This window comes from Anguilla anguilla, chromosome 4, assembly GCF_013347855.1.
Source record: "Anguilla anguilla isolate fAngAng1 chromosome 4, fAngAng1.pri, whole genome shotgun sequence".
Lineage (NCBI taxonomy): Eukaryota > Metazoa > Chordata > Actinopteri > Anguilliformes > Anguillidae > Anguilla > Anguilla anguilla.
The window spans coordinates 27499990-27526942 of record NC_049204.1 but is presented as its reverse complement, the minus strand read 5'-3'; the positions used below and the strand labels follow the sequence as shown (position 1 = coordinate 27526942).

General features: G+C 43.3%; 2 protein-coding genes across 12 annotated transcripts in view; both read right to left on the bottom strand.

The window, feature by feature from the left end:
* Positions 1-8552, bottom strand: part of sgip1a (SH3GL interacting endocytic adaptor 1a) — a 75555-nt gene extending 67003 nt beyond the window's left edge. For 2 of the 4 annotated variants that reach the window (XM_035413744.1, XM_035413747.1), the window contains exon 1: positions 8208-8549. The gene's annotated coding sequence lies outside the window, so the exon portion shown is untranslated. Of the gene's footprint in view, positions 1-8207 lie in introns of all 4 variants that reach the window. The other 2 variants (XM_035413745.1, XM_035413746.1) reach the window with 2 other exon arrangements.
* Positions 8553-13213: 4661 nt separating this feature from the next.
* Positions 13214-26953, bottom strand: part of pde4ba (phosphodiesterase 4B, cAMP-specific a) — a 140229-nt gene continuing 126489 nt past the window's right edge. For 5 of the 8 annotated variants that reach the window (XM_035413292.1, XM_035413297.1, XM_035413293.1 and 2 more), the window contains 9 exons: positions 21460-21553; positions 18348-18526; positions 18006-18104; positions 17700-17864; positions 17334-17433; positions 17075-17229; positions 16853-16975; positions 16454-16636; positions 13214-16310 (listed from right to left, as the gene is read on the bottom strand). In XM_035413292.1, the coding sequence (XP_035269183.1) occupies positions 15930-16310; positions 16454-16636; positions 16853-16975; positions 17075-17229; positions 17334-17433; positions 17700-17864; positions 18006-18104; positions 18348-18526; positions 21460-21553 (1479 nt within the window). In that variant the 3' untranslated portion in view covers positions 13214-15929. Of the gene's footprint in view, positions 16311-16453; positions 16637-16852; positions 16976-17074; positions 17230-17333; positions 17434-17699; positions 17865-18005; positions 18105-18347; positions 18527-21459; positions 21554-22203; positions 22483-26953 lie in introns of those variants that run through there. The other 3 variants (XM_035413290.1, XM_035413291.1, XM_035413296.1) reach the window with 2 other exon arrangements.

Sequence of the window (26953 nt, the reverse complement as noted above, 5' to 3'; positions counted from 1 at the left end):
ACTGGACATTATCTTGATGTGCCCCTTATCAGTGCACATACATCAGTATAACTGACTGAAGAAACTTATGTTAGGCTATTTGCTCAAAGGACCAACAGTAGTGTCACAGCTTTCAGGTAATCCACAATCCTTTTGCCATTTGCCAAAACGCTATCCACGACAGAACATGAGTGCTTCTTAAATGTGTTTTACCACTGTTGTATTGTGAACTTTTGGGTTGGCTCAGGATGAACGATTGGATGTTTGACCCCAGACAGTGGGGCAGCTAACTCCACAGAGTATTGACCAATGTCTTTATATCTCCCTTTTCACCCACAGACCAGAACAACAAACACAGCTGATGGGACTAAAGCATCATGTAGCTTCTCACACTGCCATCAATGATGACAAGGCAAAAACAGCCTTACCTCTTTAGCCCTGACAGGCTGGGTGGATGATCAAACTGCCTCCCAAACTGGGTTTGGACATAGAGCTGTTACAGTGCGCTTACAAATGCCTTCCAATGGTTAGTTGCTACCAGGGAGACAGCACAGTATAGCAAAATTGGCTTTCTAATCTGAAGGTTATGGGATCAAATACAAGGTGAGGAACTGGTGCTGAATCCTTGAACCAGGTACTAGACCTGAAATGCATCAAGAGATTTCCAGCTGTATAACTGGGTAATATATTAAATTTGATTAAATTCAGCTTACACTTGCACATATATTACCTACATTGTGGAAACTAAATTCTGTGCATGTAAAATGTATCAAGAGTGAAGATGCCAGTCCGGGCAGATCTCATATTTCAAATGAGAGAAAGGCTAAAACTTTTACATTTAGCTCCTTTTTATGACAATTAATAAAATTCTGTCCCTCTCCACCCTCTTTGGGAAACCCGTGGACAGCAGTGGCCTGTGGTTAATGAGAAGATCTACTTTTAACTCGTGCCAAACCAGGACCAAGGTCTGGTGTGCTTGTAGAACGCCAGGCCAACAACAGGGCTGGTAGACACAGCAAAAGCAGTGAGGGAAGCGATAGCTAACCTAATTACTGTAAAAAGCCCCTAAAACTCCCGTTTTGACTAATGGAGTGAAGGAGACTACGTGTGCATTGGCCTGTACCGCACGTAGGCCCAGGGCTGTGGGCGCAGCCTTATCGCTCCCATCAGAATTCTGTTTTGATTGAATTTATGAGTCAAACACAAACTCCGTAATCAGCGTCCCTCGTCACCCCCAGGGGAGGTGCACTCTGTCTGTGGGCAACGTGAGGCACGACCCACCCTCAGGCCCCTGCATACCAGGGCATACCATTCAGCCCAGCGCAACAGAGAAACATGGTGATGGGTGCTCAGGAGGCCAGTGCAGCGAGACCACGCCTCCACAAACCACTCCGGTAACTCTATTAATCAGGCTGTGGGGTCTGCGGTCAGTGGGCTGTGGTTTCGCCCAATTAAACCCTAGTGAGGTCATTCTGCGTTTGTCCGCAGAGAGCCTGTTCACAAGCCTAGTCCAGTCATCCAGATGAGCCTGAAGGCCACTCCACCCCTTACAGAAATGTAGCGCACAGTCTCCAGGGCAGACACTGTTTACTGGAACCCTTACCCTGAGAGTCACAATTTCATTCTTCACAAAAAAAAGGTGATGGGACATCCAAGACACTCAAAGCCTGTATCACATTAGCCCACTCTGAGTATTACAGAGATTTAACAGGGGATTCATGATTAGCTATGCCCACTAGTAAATTCAAAAGCAGAACAATAAAATCAGAAATGGGATATCACAAAACAAGACACTGACCATAAACTACCCAAAGAGATCTGCTGTAAAATCATTTGAGAGAAAAAAATCCAAATCCCACCAATACGTCAAAAATACTTTTCTGTAATTCAGGTATCCCACTTTTATCAGGTAGCCAGCTTCTTAATTTGATGGAAATACTGGTCGTGGAGAGCAGAAAAAAAAAAATCATCAGTAGGGGTGACTCCAAATGATCTCTCCAGTGTCTCATCAGAATAACTAAAAGTCAAACAATGACAGCTATACATCTTTACTAGTGGTGTAGTCTTGGAATGGGGATTTTGATTCAGTATGTCTGTCCCTAACCTCAGATAACCCTGCCCATCACATTTTACCCCAACCCAATATCAGACTCAGCGCCACTCAGCCCAGCGGAAGAGGATCTGTATCACACTTTTGCGATGCTTTGAGGTGGTTTTTTGGCCTGACTGGTGGAACTCTAGTGCTTTAGGAAATACTGCATGGATTCACCCGAGGAATGTAGGGCACTCCTACACACTCCACTGATGCATCAAAGCCTGCTAGCACTGCAGTGCTCTCCCCAGAAGGAGCTCACCATAAGCAACAAGGATGGAGCGGTATTTAAGGTACAGAGCTGACACATTCTGCTCAACATCACCAAGGTCTTCCTCTCGCTAATTATGACAAATATGTTTCAGCAGTCGGTAAGTATTTATTCATCCCTTTCTTGAGATAGCTGGCTGGCACCTTGCCTTTTCATCTAGAAGCCCAAGCTCACCCCCACACTTCTAAAAGAGACCATCATCGGTTTCTATCGCAGTAGTGCATCCCTTACATGGCCATCGCTCCCCCACAATATTCCGTTCCAGCTCAAATAGAAATATGATGCAGGGATCCTTAAATAAACATACGGAGAGGACATACATCGAGTGTGACTCCTTTCCAGTGTCCGGAAACCACGCAGTGGTGGCTCATCTTCCACAGACAAGATATTCATCTACATTACAGAAGTGGTCACATCACATTAACATTGCACAAACAACACCACATCTAGATTACACAGACATTCCCCCCTGCAAGGCAGTGTAAATGCATTAATATCAGAAAAGACTGGATAGGTTTGGCATGGATGAAAATGAGATTGAAATGGGATTAGAATCGGTACGGGGTGTGAGTGAACAAGCTGTAGCTGTAATACCCACCAGCCACCTAACAGCAGCAACAGCAAGGCTGCCGACCTGACCAATACCCTCAGGAAAATCAAGTCTCCTGTCTGTGGTCTATTCTACTTCACTCTCTCCTTCTTCTGGCTTTCTCCCCATGTCAGAAACAGAAAGTGGTCGAAGTCATTATTCATTATTTAAAGTCTAAATGTCAATGTCAATTCCAAGTTAATTAAAATGTTACTTCATGGTCAAATTAGATTTTTGATTGAGTTCAGATCACAAAAACCTAAGGTGAAACCTAGATGAAAATTAGCTCTTGAGCTAACTCTGGCACTGTACCATTTGACACAACTGAAGAAATGTTGATTACTGTGTGTTGTCCCTTTTAAACAAACAAACAAATAAATAAATAAATAAAATACAATAAAAAAGGTGGGACAATTATATGGTCATGAAGTCTGAGCCGGGTCTGGGTACAGTGTGACTGACATTCCAAAAGCCAATACTAAATGTGTGAGATACCGCCCTCTCCCCAGTCGGCACATGGGGAGACATTAGACATAGAAAAAAATAACTATTGCAAGTATATGTTCTGGTGGGAAGAAATGACTGACTTCGTATGTTGACTTATGCAGAAAATGGCAGCTTTTTCTAAGTATGCAGATATGTTACAGAAAACTGCAAATGAAATGTATCATAATTACCGTAATTCAGTTCAAACATTACAAATTCAAGTCATTGCAATACAAATCCCAGCTGTCTCAACTGTTCATAATTCCACATCAGCCACATGAATTTGATGGCAAGGTAGTATAATAAACTTTGATCAGCTGCTAGATTTCCTCAAGTGGTTGTGAGCCCGCCAGAGCGACTGCCCTGATGCTTCATGTGGCACGGAGCCACAGGCTGGCTGCCAGGACCCATCCGGGAGGTGCCAAAAACTCCTGATCAGATAAAAACCAAGGAAATGGCCTTGAAGATTTCTTCTGCTCTAGATGGCTCCACTTTTTTTTTCATTCCAACTTCCTCTGCTGATAAAACAAACTATTTTCCCTAGAGGCATTCCTGTAGAAAGATGTTGGTAATGACAAACAATGTTCATAGTGCAGCATGTGTGTAGCGGCCAACGTTCTGAACTCTGAATCCTGTGGGCCATGGGTCTGCATCCCAAAGGGGACAGTGCACTCAAACAGTTGCTCTTGCCCCATCTAAACAGCCAGAAGTATAAAGGAATTACAAATGTTTAAGGTGTAAAATTGTTAACATGGAAAGCTTCCTGTCCTGGACCAATCTATAAGGAAACAAAACAACTAAATAGCCTAGTTTCAGAAGAAACTTTGCTTGTTGAAGGGTCCAGCAAGTTATTACATTGTTATTTCCAGAACAGTATTTATTTATTTATTTAATATAGGGCACGGGGGTGGATATGTTATCACTCATACGGGAAATCACAAAAGGCCTTCTGCCAGCCATTTCAGGAAATAAAATAGGCTTACACAAACAGAACAATGTGCAGAGAGTACAAAACAAGAGTTTCGCAATTCCTGTACTTTTCAAGACACCAGGAGGCCAGGGGAAATTCCGGGAGAGTAGGCAACCCTATGGTGCAAGGAATACAGAATCCTGGTAGTAGTGGTGCAATACATCATTACACAGGTACAATACCACAGTATAACTTTGCCTATGAAATGTATTTGTATAGCCGACCTATGGTAGAACAGCACTGTACCTACACAACACTAGAGTGTAATTGTGCCTGCATAGGCCTACATTATTAGTATAGCAACATCGTTACACTTGTATTGCACGACAGCAGAACAACCAGAGTCGGAGTAACTACTCTGAAAGGGTTGTAACTAGGCAGCTGTTTCGTAGGTGACTTAGGTGCATTAACTGTCTTAACTACTGCTTGTATTTTTTTCCATAGACTGCGTTGTTGCCGTTCTCGTTGTTAGTGTTAATCCGTTTAACCTTCAGGGTCCAAGTTGAACTATGCGGTTGTTCCCTGCACTTGGACCGGTACTTCTCTCTAGGGGTTTCGTCATACTTGTTCCTGGTTATGGTTATACACTTTGTTGTACGTCGCTCTGGATAAGAGCATCTGCCAAATGCCTGTAATGAAAGTATAGTTGTAAAAACTACCAATTACTTCACACTGAAAGCAGTTGAACAAGCTACCTAAAAGAGAAATGCAGCTTGTGAAACTACAATTACAATAAATAGAAGTAGCACAAACTGCACTGTAAAAATAAAATAAAACAAATTATCATAAACTTTCTGCTCACAGAGACAACCACTATACAACTCATTGGGGAGAACAAGCAATGTCTAGCCACTGGCAGTTGACCATTAGCAACTATAGTGGAGTGAAGTGCTTCCAATCAGGCTTAGAGGGTTCAAAAGGGTTCAGGAAAAAATATTTTAAGATCAAAAGTAGTTTAACAGATATACCCCCGTTTTAAAAAATAAGCCAAACCCAGGGAAGGGGCTGAATAACCTTAGCATAAGTTAACACATTTCACTCCCCAATTTTATTTCTGAACCAATGCTCATGTAGGTACTGTACTTGACAGATAGGCCTATTCTCAGCTCATAACATTTACAGGCCCTTCAATGGTTCAAAATCTGGAATTTTTTAAACATGAGACATGTACAAAAAAGTCAAAACTTCTTTGTTGACATAACATTCCCATATACGTACAAACTAACACATTTTTTGGGCCGAAGACTGCTACTCAAGTGGTTTACAGGAACTCATTCTCTCCCTGGGTTTTCCCAGCTCTTCAAACTCAGCACAACTGTAGTGAGATTCCCCTCTTCCAACTTCCAGAGAAACATCTGGCCTTGTACCCACAATCACACACACATACACACACAGATCATCGTCACCAGGGAACAGGTCTTCCCCGGTGTCAACAGTGAGTCACAATGCAGCCCGCCAACCCAAGGCAGCTCTCTGAGCAAGGCCACTTCATTCCCAACTCCAGCAGTAATCCCACACAATTCCCACTACTGGCCCCACACTTACATCACTGCTTATAAACCATCCCTTTAGTTTTTGGTCTTGTGTGCCTGAGTGTGATTGCATGGACTCCAAACACACTTCAAAGGGCTTTCGTAAACTTCTCTCTTCAAATGGTCTTCCATCACATTTTGACCATCAGTCCCTGATTACTAAGGCCATAAGGTAACAACACTATAGCTGAGTTCGTAAGACCAGCATGATAGCGCACATGAATTGTGGTGAGCTTTTCAAGATAAACATTGCTTCCAGTGGTTGTGTAGTTTCGGTGAAATAAATTAGGATTTGAGGTGCGGGTTGACCTAAGTATTAATGATTTATCATGACTAAACATAAGACTTTTTTTTACCATTTAGTGTTGAAGTTTCATGTTTGGGCCTGTGGTTCTTTTGATTCTTCAGAGAAGATTAGTCATTGGATAGCATACAGATAGGCTTGACCTTTATGTGACTAAATCATCTTTTCCGCCAATTTGATTGTACTGATTTGTGGGGACACCAGATAGCCTCATCTCATTACTCCTAATATCAGTATTACTGATATTACAACTGGATAGGCCAAGGAACTCTCATAATTAATGGAAGTAAGAGCAGTTGTGATGATAAGACTTTCATAAAAATATAGCCTATAATATATCAAAGGGCAATCTATTCTACAACTGGAAAATACTGTTGGTGTTATGAATAAGAATATAATCACCAAAAAAATTAAATTCTCAGGAACGGGGGGGGGGGGGGGGGGGGGAATCCACTTCCCACTTTGCGATGTCAGATTTATACGGTTCTAAGCAACATTTTTGCCAAAAAATGGGTTATATACAAATAAATGTAGTATTTATCATTATTTCCATGCAATGTAAAAAAAAAAGTACAAAGGTTTAAAATCTGGGTGTAATTCCAGTTCTTAGGAAGTTCTAAGTTCTCTGTAGAACTGTAGAAATGGCAGACAGAACCCTGTAATTCCCAGTTCTTGATTTACCAATGAGCATTATAGTTATAATAATAATTATAACCATTTCGGGTTAACAACCAAATGTATTAGTTATGAATTATGAAGCTCTGACAGTACTTAGGGTTAGATGAGAACTTTCAATGTGTGTTTAAAATGAAATAAATAAATTTACAGAAAATTGAGTTAAAAGGTTTTTCACAACACCAATGGTATTTAATACAGGTTTAACAAACCTTTTCAGTAGTCCCTCTATTAGAAACTGTGCTGCGAAATTTGAGTGGAAAATTTGTAGCCTGTAAGTTTGATATCTGATTGTGAACCGGTATTCCAGGTATTTACCGTGAAGGTACATACCGTACATACTTAGGGTTAGCCTACAGCGAACATTATAAGGTAAGTAGCTACTAGCTATAACTGAATTGCACAGTATGTTCAGGACGGTGTGATATAGATAGTTACTGCAGCATATACAAAATGCATATGTAACATACTGCATTACTTTTAGTTTATGCATTATGTATTGAAATTTCTATTTTATGCATTATGCATTGACAATTGTGACATTCTGGCACATAGTTTAAAAAAACATTAGCTATATAGCTACCACTTATTATCAAAATGATTTAGTGATAAGCTATTACCAAATTTTCACGGCCTGCTGCCTCTACAATATTTTTAATTTCAGTTCCACGTAAAGACTATTCCTTGAAAACTGCAGCAATCTGAACTCCACAACCAAAATGCATAACATATAGTCAGTCCCACTTAATTCAGCCGTTTTTTATTCAGCACGATACGAGCTTCAAAGCGTGCCATAACAAAAATCCCTTTGACAACACATGATAAACGCGACCTTATGCAACGGCCAAAAGTCGTCTATAGGCTACGATCACATAGTTAATGCAGCTGTGGTAACAAGCTAGCCAAATTAAACTGCTAGCTTATATTTTACAGTCCCTTACATTGCTGCATGCGCTCCATATAACAAAAAAACGTCACCATATGCATCGACTTTATCCGCCTGCGACGCATATTTACTCATTACCGTACAATTCAATCCACGAGGTTTAAATAGCATTTATTACTCAACGCCCAAGGAAGCATGAAACTTAACTGCACCCAACCTCCTTGCGCTATGTCAACAAGGCGCCTGATAGTTTTCCCCTTTCACAGCAAAGGAAAACATAAATATTCACCTCCGTCTACGTCAAATCAAGCCTTCTTACTTGAACGTTCAAAATTAAGTGTATCGTTATCAAGTGTTATTTATTACAGTGGATTTCTCTGCGATGTGCTTTGGTTGCGGACAGTGGTGCAGATCAATACTTACGTTGTTACACTTGTCACGAGTACGCAGCAGAAATGGACGCGAAGTTCCCTGGCATTTCCAGCAGGACTGCATTTAGTGCCTTTTCTCACCGGGAAAGAACGATGATGGCATGTAGTAAAATTTACCTTTCTTGACCTATATTGAACACTACTATGCAATTCTGCGTCTACTAATCTTATGAAAATCAGTTCAAATTTTAAACGAATTTTATAATCATGACAGAATTAGGAAGAGCCGGTTCGTTTTCTAATTTTCCAAAAAATTGAACAGGAACCTTCGTTCTGCTCCACAGTACCCATGGGAACAGGGCCGAATGAAAGCGGAAGCGCGAATTGTAGCTTGTATTGAAAACTGTGATACAAAAACGCTACAATTTCTAACTGTACGCTCTATCTCTAAACAGTAGCTTTGAATTCAGAATTTGCTTGCAGCTCTGTGTTTTTACTACATCGTTTTTGAAAACGAAAACAATAAGGGATAATTAATAATACTTGATTTGTAAGCCACGTGTTGCGTGTGCAATTCACTTGGCTTATGTTGTGAAGACAATATCCATTTAGAGTAAGCCTGCCTGCAGCCTGTCTTCACCTGCCTGCAGTGCTGGGGTTTTATAAAATAGACCTACATATTGATTATGTAACAAATTCTTCAGAGGATATCCATATGTCGACTAGTCACAAATATACTAATATACACAGTTCATTATGGGTATGTTAATTGATGTAATTTTATCAACGGAATATCTCAAACGTCTCTACCAAATTATGTGGTAATGATGGCTCACTGTCAAAATTGGCTCGCCCTTAGAGATGATGAAAATGAGACTGGCAGCATTAGTTCATCAGCATCATGAGTAGATTCATATGTAGGTTTTAGAATGCAGTATAGAATTTAGCCATAGCAGATATTGTAAAAAAAAAAAAAAAAAACCAACAAAACAAATCTACTTTTCTCTCAAAAAGAGCATGTAAATATGTGGCAATTGAGATGGCAGGTATGCCATCCTGCCAAGTTACGCCTTACCCTATACCTATAAGAAAGTAGCATTGACTTGGAAGTGCCTCAGCTGTTTGTTGCAGCTGCAGCCCCCCTGGAAAGCCAGGGATTGGACAGATGTGGCATCACTGTTCCAGGGCCATCATCTCATCTGCGGACACCTGGGTGTTGCATTCAGGGCTAGGACATGATTAGCCGATAGCGGACACTTGTCAGGGGAAGCCAAGCACGTGCTTGATCCAAATGTCGGCAATCATTTAAGCACATTACTGGAGGAGAAGAATCGCTTGCTGCAGGTTTTCCTATAATGTCCTGAGTAACGGGTCAACCACAGTACCTGAACTACTGTTCCACTGAGCATGGGCACATTATCCACGCCACATATTTAAATAAAATCTTGAATAAATTGAGTTTAATTAGCCTTTCCACATTTTATTAAACATTATAATTCAGCATGGCAAAGACACTCTCGCTCTACAGGGTTCTGTCAGCAGGGTTCTGTCAATTCAGAAAGTGAATTGAAAAATCTCCACAGAATATTATGAATATTGTTCAATTGTTTAGTTGTTGAATTTTTATAAATTTCCTGACTTGAAATGGAATCAACCTTAAGCAGGCACTTCAAAGTTCAGAGTGAAAGCAGCATTCATCTTTTCCAAACTCTTCATGTGAAAATTTCCTGGGAAAAATGGGCTGTTTTGTACTGTTGGTAATTCATGAAAACAGCTATCAAATGCTCAGAAATCTGACCATAGTATGGCCTGAGCATTCCACGGCACCACCACTCAGATGGACACATTGTAGATAGGTTGTCAGCTTGGCTGTGACCTTAAATAGACAGCCACTGAAATGATTTGTTTGAAATGGAGTGCCAGGTTCCACTGACAGGAACAGGGGAGCATTGAGCAGCCACTGCGGCAGAAGAATGCATGCTCTGTGCAGGAACCTGTTTGATTCCTTTGAGTGCATGACATGAAGGCTTGAAGTAACTCAATCATTGCAGAAATGATCTCAATGCCTGTGGACATTTGCTCGCAGGAATGACCATTGAGTTGGTCATTGTTTCAGCCAGTGCACACAGTGCCTTCCTGTCCTGTTCCTACCATTGGAATTCATGCTGCCTTTTTCTTCTCAGACCAAGTGGCTCATGGAAACACATGGCTGTTTATGTCAGAGGGTCTGGGGAAACCCCCAGTGCATTGGGGACTTCACATTTTTGTGCATTCCAATTGTGAACAATCGCATCTCATGTCTGTGAAATACTTTCGTTTTTTTGAGTCAGGCCTGTTCATTATTCACACACACTGGGTCAGATTTATTAACTGAGAGGCTCAACCAAAAAATATGCAGGATCAATTTGGCTGTGGTCAGTGTGCTGTTAACAATCACTTTACTGAGACTTATTTTTCTTTTCTCCCACAGTTTTTGAATTTGAATTAGAATTTCCAATTTTGGAGGGCGCACATTAAAACATACTCTGAAACATGTAAAGACAGCAAGTGCTCTTTTCACTGAGCAGGCCACCAGCTGGGGTACACATGCACTTACTGGAGATTGTAGGCCCCCTTCATACAGTTAAGTCACTATTGACCAACAGTGATGGATGTGATGTGATATTCTCATGTATACCCAAGAATGTCTCTAGTGCTTAATTTTTTTCAGTCCCTGGTGGATATTGTGTAGGATATTGAATTAGGAGAGAAGGATTTACATGCCTTTGCAGTATTCATTATTGTAAAGAATATTTCACATTCATACAGGTCCTTGGCTGTGTCATTTTTAACTACAATTAGTGCGATTGCTCTCTTGTATGATGGAATAAAATATCCAGGGTAGCTCTCATGGTTAGCATTTTGTGTATTGTTCATTCACAGAAGTCCATTGCATGCATTCGTCCACAATCAAGCTTTCATTTAATTCAAAGATTGTTACTGTAAAATATTGTAATTGAGCACTGGATTCATTCTTGTCACTCCTCTATGCATCAATTCTAAAGAGCAGAAGAGCAGACCTTTGGCTTCTTGACCTCGCTTCTGAGTCAGAAAACGCATGACTGTCCTCATCTCCTAATTGGCCAGAGGGATAAAAATAGAACTTGCCCAAGATCAGACCACGCTGATTTACAGCTTTAATTCACAAGGTTAATGGTCTCACTGGAGAAATGGATGGAGCGTTGTGTTTCTCTTTCATCAAATTTATTTCCTGGGGCTACCATGTGAGCATCTGGCCCTCATGAATTTCTGTACGGAAGCAAACTATAAACCAATGATGATGCACTTGGATTTTGAATTGGTGCATTCACAATTTGTATGCATCAAAGAGCAACTGAGTATGAATTGGCACAGAACCAGGACAACAGCCAAGTGATATGGGCATTGGGAAGATTATGGAGCAGAGTGCTGGGGTTGCTGAAGTTAGACAGCATTTTGACTTGATGCATACCAAATTTGGTTTCTGGACTACTTGCAGTCTTTTCTCACCAATTTCATGAGACTTCCAAAATGTTCTTGCTATAGTGAAGCAGTGCAGTATTCTTCCCACCAATGATGTTAATGCCCTTTTAAGAATGAGCAAATGGCTAACTTCTCCTTGGTAGTTAGTTGACTGACTCTTGTGTAAAATGACTCTTATCCACATATTTATGGTTTACAGGTTATCTTCTCAGGAATGATGTAAGTTGAGTCTCTTTTCATGGTGTTCATGGTGCCACATCAAGCTGTGTTTTCATAAGCCGACCTGACCAACATCTATATATATATGGGCAGCATGGTGGTGCAGTGGGTAGCACTGTCGCCTCACAGTAAAGGTCCTGGGTTCAAATGGGCCTTTCTGTGTGGAGTTTGCTTGTTCTCCCCATGTCTCCTTCCACAGTCCAAAGACATGCAGGTTGGCTAATTGGAAACTCTAAATTGCCCACATTGAGAGTGTGAATGAATGGCGTGTGTCCTGCAATAGACTGTCAACCTGTCCAGGGTGTATTCCTGCCTCTCCCCCAATGCACGCTGAGATATACATAAATATCATACAGTGCCATAATGTTTAAGACAAAGGCATATTTTTTTATTGATTTGGCTCTGTACTCCACAATTTTAGATTAACAATTCACATGTTGTTAAAGTGCACATTCTCAACTTTTAAGGGCATTATATATTTTGGTTTCACCATGTAAAAATTACAGCACTTTTTATGAATAGTCCCCCATTTCAGAATTGTGCCAGTGGAAGTAAGGGAAGCTATTATGAGGCTGAGAAATGAAAAAAATAGTCAGAGACAATATGCCGAAATCAACTGTTCAGAACATCATTAAGAAGAAAGAGAGCCCTGGTCAGCTCAGAAATGACAAAGAGCCAGTGGCAATGGCTTGTAAGGTCACACCCTCTTGCAAAATAGCAAGTTTCAAAAGAATCAGCCAAACGGTCAAGGAAAAGCCCAGAAATGTAACAGAAGAGTAAATATAAATGGTGGCCAATTCAAGATGGTGCCAACTAACACAACACATATCTATGTTCCTAATGAGGGCTTTTGTCATTGTTGCAAGGCTGCAAATCTCTCGGAACAGTGAATTTTTGAATATTCGGACCTCTTTAGCAGAATCATGTGCCTGGATTGGATTAGAACATAGCTGCACAACTTGCATAGGCAGTTCAGACTGTGCACACATGGGGAGAGAGAGAGAGGAGAGAGCAGGAACACCACAAGATTGACTAAAACACATACCCATGATCAAAAACAAGAGAATGATCTCAATGCTTCCTGCTTACATCCCAGAAGAAACTCGCAAATTTTTTTTTCTATTTTGATTATTATGGATGACTATTCTGCTGGTCTGACACTGAAATGTATTCAGCAGAGTAAGGGTTAAGCAGTAAAACTGCCATCTCATGGATCCTAAGTGTATTCAGTGAAATAATTTCAGATACTATTGTTCGTATTTATTGTTATTGTAAATTCGAAAGGACCCATTTTTATGTTCCCACCACCCACACTGTAAAAACAACAGAGACTGGATATATATTCATGCCTTTGTTTTTAATCACTTCATAAAAAAGTATTTAGATTTTTATTGAACACAATATACAATACTATACCATACATTGTGTGAAACGAATAACCACCTGGAACAATGCAGTATTGAACAGACATACAAACCCATTGGTCATGCAGATAGTGCTAATTCTGGCTAACCATTTGGACACAATGTGGACCAAAGCTTTAACATAGATAACAATGTTATACTGACAATTTGAATTTCAAAACTGCTAACAAGTCTGATCAGAAAATAGTTCACATTAGCACAATAATTACATAAGATCACATTTTGTAATTCATACGGATTCATGTTGGTGTTTAGATAAATTGTAACATACCACCAATATCTCCCTTTATCTAATTAACACAGAGGGTTTTTTCATGGAGTCAGGTGTCTGATGATTTCCATTAATTCTGCTTTGCTGGAACCAGTTAATCTGAAACATTATCAGCAATCTGCATTCAAAATGCTGTATAGATACACTTTAGGCACTACACACATTCTGTAGTTCTTTTTTATTCAGTTTTCAAACCGCCACTGCTGACCTTTTTCACTGCAGATTTGCCAGTTTCTCCTGTCACCCATGGGTTGAGTATGTCTCTTACAGCTACTGTTCAGGGCACTCAAATGGTGTGCAATATTCATACATATATAGATATATATGTATGTATATATATATATATAGATTTAAAAAAGAATATATTACTGAATAGAAAGACTCAATCCAGAGTCGTCTACACATTAACACCACCCCATTCAGGTAATGCAAGTGCATATAAATTAAAACAAATTTACAATGCGCATTTACAGGTCAAAGTAATAAATACACTGTTATAAACAGCAAAGGACAAACTTGAGCTCAGATGCAAGGTGGAACAAGGGACTGTGGGATAGAGAATTCTCTTCTCCAGACATGGGACCAGACTACACACACAAGCACACACACACACACACACACACACATACAATGGCTATAGGGCCATGCATTTGTGGTGTTGCCATCTATTGTGTAGTCACAGGTCTCAATGTACACTGGTTTGAGGGTGGACGATACTGTATTTTAAGTACCTCTGAATATGACGATACAAAAAATATATATATTGGTAAAATAATTCCTTGAAGGCCAGTCAAGAGAGGCAAAGGAAATGAAATGAAAAACAGCTGATCCCATATATGAACTGTTTATGTTATGGTTTGTTTTCTGATGGTAAAGTGTTTCCTGCTGGGTTTGCTTTTGTAACAGAACAGATCTTTAGAAATATAAATAACTTTTTTTTCCCAGACTCAAATCCTGATAGTGTAACACCAAGAGTGGTGCCGAAATATTCAGCTACAGATTGGGTGACATCAATTTTAGAAAGTACAGCCTGTACCAATCTTTCGATTTCTAAGGTTTACAGTATCCCTCAGTTGAGGATCCCAGTTTGCAGAATTGAGTAGTAGATGGCTGATTACCATTCATTTAAAAATATGTGTTAACAATATATAAATGTTTTACATTGATAGGGCTGAAAAAATGAATATTATTCTCTTTTTGACAGTGGCTGCACTTATATCATCCTGTCAGATACGAAGGCTAATTTCAGTTACCAACTTTAATGCAAAGCAGCATGTATTTGAACTGAAAACTGTAAATAAACTTAATGTTTATTTCATTCAAACATAAACAGATATTGCAAGTCCTCTTTTGCCGGCACAGTTTTTACACTGCTAAAATGCTGTTATTGTCTGTACTTCCATACTTTATCAGTGGTGTCTACACTATCAGGATTTGAGTCAGCTTTACAAGGAGAATACCAAATGACAATGGGGAGAGAACATTATTTTAGTCATTGAAATATTTCCAAGATGAAGACAGAGCACATCTCTCCTGTTCAGTAGGATATAAATATCCTCATTACTCATTTTCAATGGTCTGACAAAGTGTGTGTCCATGTGTGCATCTGTGTTTCTATACGTAAAGCGAGTCAAACACAAGCATAGATGTTTGGTTGAAACTTAATGTGAAATGAGTGATACAAGTTGAGGTGTCACACCTCTTTAATGGGAAGTTTCTTCTTCATGGGAGGTTTATCTGTGAGGCCAGTGTTTCTACCAGCTCTGCTATTGCCAAAATTATTTATAAGGAAGACTCTTGCATTCTCACCTCATTTGAGATACAAAATAACTTTGCTCTTGAGCTTTCCATTTTTTAAGAAGAAAAAAAACATCTGACACATACTAAAGTGTGTTCAATAAATAAAAAAAACTTTAAAAAGACAATTGTAAAAAAGGCACACAAAGTCTTTAGACAAATGTTACAGAAAAAGTAAACAGATTTTCTTTATAAATACCTGTTTATCAGTAGTTCATATTCTACCTCATCCCGTTTAAAAAAAAATCACTTGGTACAAAAATCTCTCAGTAGTGTCAGTGCCTCCATGCTCGTTCAGGAAATATTCCTGGCTGGCCCATTCCTTCATTTCTCTGTGTGGCCTGTCAATCAGGTCCATGTGTCTGCAGCATTTACCCGAGAGCTCCTTCAGTGCTCTGCTGAAACTGTCCACATCCGGCTCCAAAATCAAGTGCAGCGGGGGCACATGCACCTCTCGTAACCCCAAGTCAGCCCCCAGGCCTCTCAAAAGCAGGACTGCAGGATTTCTCCTCCAAAAGCAATCTGCCAACACCAAGACACGCCACCGCCGTGGCAGGAGAGCCTATGTGTCCACGGGTGAGGCGTCTTGTGTGACGATCTGAATGTGCGTGGGTTCCATGGGCTCCTCGATGTCCTGGCTGCCCGAGTAGTCCAGCGAGGAGCGCATCTCCCCCATGCTGTCCTCCCCCTGACTGTGCTCCTCTTTCTCTGTGCCCTCAGAGTCGTCCTCCTCCTCCAGGGTCAGTTCAAACTGAAACTTGTCCCCGCCCCCCTGGTTGTCCTTGTCCTGGTCATAGAAGGGCGGGGATGGACTCTGGGGGATCATGCTCTGGTACCAGTTCCTGTTGTCCTCCAGTGTGTCCAGAATGTCCTGGGCGTCGGGGTGCACCAGGTCTGCCCATGTCTCCCACAGAGGGTGTACAATGTAGTCGATGAAGCCCACCTACAAGGAAAACACCACCACCATGCCATCAGATGCAGTCAGACAACCCACAGGTTTTACCCAACAGTAAAGGCAATATGGACATCCTACAGGTCCAATATGTCTAACACTTAGCAGGCACGTGTTAAGGATTGGGTGCTGACCTGTGATTTCTCCACAGAGGCCGTGTGCTTGTCGCACATGGGACTGATCTCCATGCCCCGCTCCCTCTCCCTGTCCCCTTGGTGGAAAAACTCATCCATGATGCGGTCGGTCCACTGGCGGTAAAGCTCCAGGGACTTGGTGGGGTTACTGAGGTCGGCACAGTGCACCATATTGCGGAGAACCTGTCGGCAAGGCAACAGAGAGAGAAACATGAGTTCAGTGGGTAGGGGAACAAAAGCTGTCCCAACAATCTCTGTAAACAAGCAAGGAATGGACTATTAATGGATTCGAGTAAAATGCAAGTAATAGAGGACACATTTATCTAGACACAAAGGTCCACACAGGCAGTGTGACTGGATTGGGCTGCCACAGCAGACTGCAAGAGGAAGGAAACGTACCTGTATCCTGTCTGTGTAGTTGTCTAGCAGCAGCACTCCAGAGCTTGTCACCTTCTTGGTCTCCACCATGGTCTTCAGGTCGGCTAGTAAGCTCATATGTTTGGACATGTCAGTCGCCAGTACCTGGGAGGGTCACATGCCACACATTAAGTATAGGGCCTTGTGGCTCAGGAACAGACCTGCGATGGTAAAGGGCTATTTGGAGTGGTCGGGGCTGCTCACCATGTCAATGACCATCTTGCGGAGGGACTGGCGCTGCTTCTTGTTGAGGTTCTGGAAGATGTCGCAGTTCTCCTCCTGCAGCAGCTTGAAGCCCACGGCGAGGTGGTGATTCTCCAGCACCGATTCGTCATTGTACATGAGGGCCAGCTCAGAGTCTGTGGACAAACACAAGTCTGGTGAGAAAATCTGACATGGCATTGCCATGTGGGAAGGCAACCAAAAGCACAGCAGCTACCAAGAGGAGGAGGAGGATACTCACTAGTGTTGATTAGGAACTGGTTGGAGACACCAGGGTGGTCCACGTCATGGATGGCAGCTGCAAAGATGGCAGCAAGGATCTCCAGGTCGGTGAAGACGGCCTGCCGTGGGGGAGAGGCGGAAAGGTTTGAGCAAACAGCCTCAAAGAACAACTAATCCAGGTCTATTCACCATTGGCAAGTCTACCTCTCATGCAAGAGCATTCATAATCAATGTAAACTCATTGTAAAACATTCAAAATATTTTCACTGAAGAACCCAGTTGGTTCAGTAAAATGGATTCTGGCTAGCAAAGTAAGACACCAACAAAAGTGAGCCCATGATATTTTATGACATGCAAGTGGGTGAAAAAGCAGGGGAAGACTTACATCCAGTGCAGGCGTGGACAGGAGGATGTGAGTAGACTGGGCCACATCCGCAGCGTGCAGGCTGTTGTGGTAGGCTACGTCTGAGTGGTAATGGTCTTCCAAGGTCATCATATAGGTCACGAAGGCGTCGGCAGGGATCTTGAACGTTTTCATCAAGTCTCTCTCCTGTGAGATGACGTGATTGATTACAACCCCCTCAGAAACGCATAAACTACAGTACGTGAACATGTGGCACTCTACGCCAAGGCACCCGCATGAGAGGACCCACTCAAGGGTGGAACTCACATAAGAGGACGTGGAACTCACCTGGAAGATGGCGTACATAATGCACGTGAGCGGCCTGTGCTGGGAGTACTCAGACACTGTGAAAATGTTGAGGCCCCACTTGTTGAGGTCTTCCAGCTCCTGCAGATGACAGGGGAGACTGTTAGAGAGTCCTACACCTTGTGAGAATAAACATGGCCATTCAGCCATTCTGTACAGGCCAACACTACTTGCACACACTGACTACTATATAAAGCAAGAAAGTTCAAATATTTTCTTCAGAAATCTACATTTTTAATAAACAGTTTGAATAACTGAGGTGAACTGCCGAAGCAGAGTAACAGGCAGGAGGCACGGTGCACACGTGGAAGGGTTTTCCAGTACCTTGGAGAGGAGGTCCTCCTTGTCGGTCTTGACACCAAAGCGGGAGATGCTGCAGTTGGACAGACTTGGACCGTGCGTCACCTTCTTGACCCCGCTGATCTGAGTCATCAGCTGCTGCTTCTTCTTCTTCTCACGTGCCTTGGGCGTAGGCGACGGGATCTCCACATCGTTCTGCTTGTCTGAGGGGAAAAGGAGAGGAGGACGTCAGATGGCTCTTTACTACTGTAGCTGAAGGACAACAGCGAGCCCTCTGAAGGAGCTCATATTACTAAACAGTCTTATATCAGCCGCTGTAATCAGGAACAGGACACCATAGGTTAAGCCTGACGAACAATCACAGGGAGTTTTATTTCCTGCTCCGATTTCCTGCCAATGATGTTAAACCAGTCATTATTTTCTTATTTCAGAATAGAGCTGCCATCTCTCTTTAAAATAGCTGAGGGAGTTGATGGGGGGGGAAATGTGGAGAAGTTCGCTTTAAGTCTCGTCGCACTGGGGCGTTCAGCCTCCTTTCTGTCATGGTTATGCAGCGCGAGACAAAAGGCCTTTTGTTTCAAAATCTGATTTCACATCTCTGGTTTCCCCAAGTGACGTCAATGGAGCTTGGCTGGAAGAGAAGCCCCAGGTGCGGAGGAGCGGGGCTATCACCTGACACCTGCACAGGCCTCCGGGGGGGAGAAAGAAACCACGGCTTTTCATTCAGCCCCTGACAGGGGAGGGAGTCCCGGCGTCTGCTTTTCACCACTACCGGACTTTTCCTCCAGAACAATGGGCTCCTCGTTTTCTGCGCTGGATCTGACATCTGAGCGCTGGAAGTCACATTGAGCTCGGCCGCGTCTCATTAAAGAGGTCTGCAGCGCGGTTTTATGAGAGAGGGGTATGGTTTCAATGTGGCCCCTCGTGCTGCAGCTGCGGAGGACACAGAGAGACTGTCTGTCCTAGACGGGCTGGCTGCCTGCGAAGCGTTCATTCCTCAAGCCCTGGTTAAGCCGTCTGCCATTACACCCCCTCCTTCGAGGGTTATTCAATTATCGCTACAATAATTCAGATAACGGGGCGCTCCTCTCCGCCTGCGCTTAATTGAAGACAGTGGTGATAAAATTGAAATGGTAATGGCCGTATGGCCACTCAGTCCAGAGCGGGGTGATGGGGAAAGAGGCCGTTATTTATTAGCATGGCGTCCGTGCGACAGCCCCGCCCCGGCTAATTCACAAACGCGTTCTGACCCAGGGCTTCTTCCCACAGGCAGGATGCCGGAACGCCGGCAGTGATGGACACGTAATAAATTCCTAATGGACAATAAATGTGGCCGCCCTCCCGTCCGGCGGGCAATATGAGCAACACAAGGAAACGCTTCCTGCCTCCTCGAATCAGGAGTGATCAATCACAGGGGCTGCAGTGGGCGGGCGGCGTCACTGCCGGATCTCCCTTCCATGCAGGTGGGACGTCCTCCCCTCAGCTCTGGCACCATTCACATAGCAGCTAGTACCAGGATGCCCCCCTCTCTGTCTCCCTCTCTCTCTCTCTCTCTCTGTCTTTCTCTCTCTCTCTCGCACACACGCAGACACCAAGCAGCTGCTGCGCTTTATTTATTTTGGTATCTCTACATGCCGTTTCCTCCAATTATCATCAGTGAATCATCAGGTTTTTTTGTTTTTTTTGAGCTCTTTTAAAAATGGAATTTAATAACAACATGCCACCACATGCGAGTGTTAGCCTGATGCTACATACAATGCGCTCAGCGTGCAGCCCGCCATTTCTGGCCTTTAAAACGGAAGCCCCGAGGAATCGGGCCGCCCAGATAAATCACCCTTTGAACAGAGGGAGGGATTCGCGGGATCCAGCCTGCATCCTACAGCAGGGAGACATCGACTAAACCGAAGGGAGGGTCGGGGAGGGGAAGAACAGGGCTGACCCCGGCGGGTTTCCTCTCAGCTCCTCTCTGACTGTGCACCAGGTCTGTCCCCGCTGCTTACTCATCCCTCAGGGGGAGGGGAACAGACACCCATCTGTCACTGCCGTGTGCTGCTGCTCCTCGGAGCAGAGACGGCAAAAAACGGGCAAGGCTTCACCGTCGCCCGCTCCACGAATCACGGAATCTGCCGCTTCGGCTGTTCGCAAGGGGTACTGGCGCGCTTCTGCTATTTAACGAACGAGGTCTCCCGCCTCCAGCCGCCCGGGCTGCCCCCGCCCTCACGCGCGCCGACGAGCGGATTCTGCGGAGAGAGCGGGGCTCCCTGAAACCAGATGAGACCGGATTGAGGCCGAGCAGGCAGACTGCTGGGCACCTCTGCGCTGGATGATCTCACCTCGCGGTCCCCAACGGGGAGTCACGACAGCCCCGGTCGCTGGCCCCGTCCTGTATCTGATGGAGTTCCCCTGGCCAGTAGGAGCCCAGCGTGCGACGGTGGGCGGGAGGACGCACGCACGCACGCGTCTGTCCGTCAGACAGGGCTGTAAACCGCAGGGACGCCGGTCTCTAACCTGATAGCAGCCGGGCGCTAGGAGTTAAGTGCGCAGCCTCTTCAGCAGGGAGGGAGATTGATTTACTCCCAGGGGAGTTCTGACCCCCCCGAAAGCTCAGCTTGTTCTCTTTGAGCACGCTTCACCCTCAGTAAGGGATTCACAAACAGCCTGCTTCTCAAAGTCCATCAACACATTTCTGTGAGCCTTCATCTTTTATTTAGATGAGATCGTTTCTATAAATATGAGTGAGAAGTAAGCATGGAGCGCAGATTTGCAGGTCTAAAGCCTGTTGCCATGGATTACACGTCTGTTTTTCATCATTGCTCACATATAATTTCTTATGGCTCCTGATGCACATGCCGACACACTCACACACCAACATAAAAACACACACGCACACACACAGACACAAACACAGAAAACTAAAAACGGAATCTGCTGCTTCAAAAATCTAAAGAGAGGAGTCAGTAAGCAGAACGATATTTCTGATCACCATGAGATTTCCTGACCCAGTTCTCATTGTACACTGCAAATGGACCCACGACTCCACACACAAATTGCAGCATTCTAACAAGCGTTCAGCTCCACTGTAATTATCCCAGTGTGGAGCCTGTGTGGCTGTCTGCAGAGTCCAGAGTGTAATTACCCAGGAAGGTGTTGGAGATGAACTCGGACACCTGGTTGCCAGAGCGGCTCATCTCCGACAGGTGCGTCAGCTCCCGGTTCAACATTCTCTTGAACTAGAAAAGACCAGAAAAGACAGACTCATGTCAGTGTACACTGTCTGATGGCAGTGTCAGGTACCAGATAACACAAAAAGTAGCTAAAGCATGCACAATACACAGCCAATATAATCATTTATAATAATTACACTTTTTATAAGTCACAGTGTTAAGAGGGATAAAATAGTGATACAATGAAAATACCTTCATAATGTAATGGAGAATTTCAGTGAAAACAAAATATTAGGAAATAAAAGATCTTAATTTATATACATCTCATAATATGATATACTGTGTATCCCTAGGTAATAATTAAAGATATAAACATATCACTCATTTTGTTTAAATTGGAGGCTACATTACATAGGCGCATTCTTAATACTGGCACAGTATGATAGTTGCAGGAAAATAGGCAACTATGGAAAGGAGAGAATTGCAACACATCTTCAGAAAATCCCACAGAGCTGTTGTGAGAGCTCGAGCCACATATCTGCGGAGGAGCCCAAGATGGAGTTCCCGCAGCACGCAGATACAGTAAACACAATCCACATCTGACATCCTGCAGCCCTTACTGTACAAAACGCCAGTCTCACGACACCAGTACTCCAACACAAAACAAAAAAAGCACGGCACTCCATTTAAAACACCAGCCCGAGCACTGTACACACCTTTATGTAACCCCAAGAAACAGAGAGCAGGTAGTTCGCCTCAGGCATTTTGGACCCCGTTTCAGCAAAAAAAAAAAGCTAGAAAAGCACTCCTTTTCTGCCGCGACGAAGGGACGCAGCTGATGGAATTCCCGGGGGAAAAAATCCCTTTCTGCGCCTGTCCTCTCCCGCTAATTACCGCTCAGAAAGCTGCCAAACGCAGAGGGGAGCAGGTTCTCCTTATCGAAAGACAGCTGCCTCACTCTCTCCATTTCTGCAGCGGGTTTGAGCGATGGCGGGGGCCAGTCCGGGACTGCGCCAGGGAGCCCGGACGCGTCCGGGGGAAGGCGAGGAAGGGGGGGCCGGGGAGGGGGGGGGGGGGGTGGGGGTCCCGCACGGCAGGCTGGGAGCAGGAGGAAAAGAGCCGTAATGGCTGAGCGTCCAGTGGAAAAAGCCGTCTGGCTGGGGGGCTTCCTGGGCTGGATTAGTCTCGCTCCACAGCTCCCCACTCCGCAGTCCCGTCTTCCCCCTCCGCTGCGCCAGCCCCAGCAACACGCTCGGCACAGCACAGCGCGGCACACATGATCTGACAGAAAATGGAGGAAGCCCCCTACTTAGATATGCAGCGCTGATTCCAGATGCCCCCAGCACTGCGGCACTCTCTCTGCCTTTAGTGCTCATTCGCATGAGCCATTTTCTGCTATTTCACAAGTATGTTTATTCAGCACATAATCTCATTTTATGAGGCACATATATAACTCAACCAGCACTCCGTATTTTGAAACACATTGTGAAAGGTTTGCATTTTAAAACACAAACCTTTCACAATAAATACTAGTCAAATTATTCAGTTGTAAGATTTCTTTTAATCAATGATTTTATTTTATCTATTCTATTTTATGGGTACTCAATTAGGTCATGTTGTTCTATTGCTGAATGCCCAAAATAGGAACAGAAATGCTTGGTTTTAAATATGGACATTTACAATTCTCTCTCTCTCACTGTATCTTGACATTGCTTTCAGGGTAAGAAGTGGAGTCTGTGTCTGTTCATTAGCTGACTTCCAAGGCAACTACAGCAGATGAAGACTGTTTATTTCGGCACACTGGGCTATTTTTCCCCAGCATACAGCTGAGGATAATTGCATCCCTCATCGTTTTCGATGACATCACTCCAACTCTCTCCGCTGGTAGACAACCCGAATCTGTGTACTACCAATTACACGGACATCAAAATGCCATGGCAACAGCATCATGTGACCCACCACTGCTGTTTTTGTGAGGGTTCCCTTCAAAAGGCACTAGTGATCAGTGAAAAACAGACTGACTGTAAATCATCTCAGAAGTCATGTCCGTTTCTCCCCAGCTGTTCTTGCCAATGTAGTAAATACTCTTCATGTCTAGACCGTTACGTAAAAATCTGTTTTTCTCTTTGTCGTAGGTATCAAAGGAAACTCATATGACTTGGGTTAACTGATTTTCAGTCTTTCCAACCAGACTTAAAATATTTTTTTTTAACAAGAGGTATAGATATGTTTTTCAAGCAAATTTAATTCTCTTCATTCTCACGTCCAGGACAAGGACTGCCAGCCAAACTATGTCACGCAGAAACAAGCCCCATATTTATCAGTCTAAAGTGCTGCAGTTTTCAGAGCACAGCATCTGTGGAGCTGCAACATATGTGCTTTAGATGTGAGGGAGTACGTGCGTGGAATGCTGAGAGGAACATCAAGGCCCCCGTGAAAAGATGTGGGATTATCCCTTTTCTGCGGAAAGTCCTCTTTATATAACAGCGCCGCAAAAAAAAAACAAACAACAAAAAAAAACTAGGTTAGGATCACCCAGCATTATGGAGCTCTGCGGAACACGCCTCCGGGTGACAGGAGGACGTGCTTCAGCTGTGCTGTATGACAAAGCTCATCTCTCCCCGGATTCCAGTGCTGCCACCCCCATACAATTCACCAATGGTCCTTTTAAACATTTGAATAGATCTGACATTTTAACTATTCAATTTCAACCAAAATGCACCCGTTCGCCTCAAAGCTACTTCTCTGCTGGGTCAATTTTCATTAATGTTTAAAACAACATCAACAGATAGCATAAGAATTAAAGGTAAATTTAAAATGGAGTTTCAAGCTAATTGCGGAGCAGAGCCTTGGTGTCGCTAACAGGCTGTCTAAGGTGGCCTTGCTGCGCGTGGACGGTGACTTTGGGGAGAGCCTGTGTCTGCCAGCGAACAGCGCTGGGCTCAAGTGACATTAATGGGCCCAGAAAGGGTGAATGGCTGTGGCATTTCATTCTGTAAACCTGCTGGTTATTCAAGGCTGATCCCGATGCAGCACGAGCCTGACGTTCAGCTTCTCACTCGCTCAATGAGACACGAACGCATTTCTTGTAGATTGAGGAAGACAAAAGACCGGCAACCATTTTAAAATATATTTGGTAATGAACAATTTGTTAACGATATAATGCATCTTTAAGGATACATTACAATGTATCATGTAGATTTCTTCTCAAAATACAGAACATTTCAAGACGCAATTTTACAATTTTATATATATAAAAATAAAACATCCCAAAAAATTGTTTACATATATCTCCATACACACAACACTGTACTGCTCATCCTCCATACAGCAGTTGCACTCTCTGCCACTGGTGGGCACAATTCACCCAGCAGAAAAGCTGCTGCTTGTTCTCCAATCTGACTCCTTATCATCTGGAAGCCTAAACAACCGCTTAAGAGGCTGATAAAACTCGATGAATCCCCAGTGCAGCGCAAGATCATACGCAGGTGTTTCATGAATAGACAGCCCCTCTGTTTTTTTAGTCTTTTTTTAGTCTTTAGATCGGCTATAGTTTTGTTTGCATGGACATTTATGGTGCCTGTTCATTTTACAGCAATGGCAAACGGGTAGCACATCTCATGAGAAATGCCACGTCACACAGGATATGTCCTGTAAGACAGGTGAAACAGTAAGTGCTGGGTTACAGAAAACAACCCAACTTACAACTCAGATAATGAGTCCCGCTTCCTGTGAACGAGTCAGAGCCCTTTCGGCTTTTCCCCGAGCAGCGCAGTGCGCAGACATGCCATCACCATATGGTGCAATAAGGCAAGAGGAATGTGCGCACTGGCCAAATTACACAACGCATTCACGCACTTCCCCTTCAAGTGAAGTGTGTCCGTCAGGAGCACACAAGCCACAAGTCATTATGCTTCTTCAGAAGGCAAGTAATACAAAATCCCCTCAGAATGCCATTGAACTATATAATAAAAACAACACATTTCACTAACTGAGAGAGAATTTAACAGTTAATCGCGAGGTTAGGTGGTGAGGGTATGATTCCTGAACAGCTAAAAGGAATCATTCTTTCTAAGAGTATGGTTGTTGATGAATCCTCTGCCATTTCACTGGACAAAACAATCATTTTTCATTTTTAATCCAGGGGGCTGCCGCATAGCTTGGCATCAGCATGTGGAAACAGCCTTACACAGGCCACTTTCCTAAGTCATAGACACTGCTTGTTTGGACAGATAATTTCTTGAGAATATGGAAATAAAAAGGCCATTTTATTTGCTGTTATTTTCTGTGGAACTTTCCTCCTCTCCTGTTTAATTGGACCATTCTAAAATACGGGTCACACAGCAAAGCTGGGATGCCTGGTTGAGCTCCAATTTATTTTCATGTATCATTAATTCAAACAACATTCGCTGGCATCCGTAAGCATTGCTATAAAGCAACAAGTGATTTTATTGTTTGGGCTTTAAAATGGACAATTATACAATGGACAATTAAATCTCCAAAATACAGTTAAGTACTCCTACATTAACTACATATTTGTGGAGCAATGACACATTCAAGCTATCAACACATTTCAATATCAAACACTCCGGAGAACAGCAATTCAGCAATTTACCAGTATGCTACAGTATCACTGCAGCATCAGTCAAAATCACTTTACTACAGAATGCACTTAACATTCAAATAAATAAAAATATAATAAATAAGCCATATAAAAAAGTCTGAAAAATGAAGCCATCAAACCTACACGAACCAAATGTGCCCCCTCAAACTTCAAAGAAAACATAAAAATAAAAGACTCTCACCTTCTTCCAGTAATTAGCCTTCGCCACCTTCCTTTCTTTCTTTTCAATACAAGCGCCCATTTTATTGTAAGCTGTCTGGCTTATTTGTCCTTAGTGAAACGGACTGAGGAGCAGCTGTTCTTGTCTGACGGTCTGTGGCTCTCTGACATTGGGAAGTTGAGAAATGTGATAGCGTTACTATCCCACGAGCGCTGTGCTCTTTGCGTAAACCCCTCTGACTGTTAAAGAGTCTCTGTGCACTCCCTCTTTCGCTGGCCCCACCTCTCCAGCATGAGTCTTTAACCTGGTTATTTACAGAAAACGTCCAGCCCCCGCTGGATGGCCAGGCAAGTAATCACTCACAGGTAAAATGATCCTTTACAATACCACCCCGGTCAGATATGTGGCTGGCACACTTCATCGGGCTTGGCACGTTCACAGTAAAAAAAAAAAAAAAACAGGGAGAAGGGAGATCAAGAATGTGAGGATATCTGCCCAATTTTCTGTCACACCTATAAACAGATTTCCAGACATAACAGTTTTGAGTTTAGCCGGCCGTGTTTTGGAATGGGAACAGAGACATTACACCACGGTCAGTCAGGTTAAACCTGGACTGGGGCAAGCTAGCGAAAAACAACGGACAGAAACACCCCTTCATCTCTCCACACACATACACTGCTCA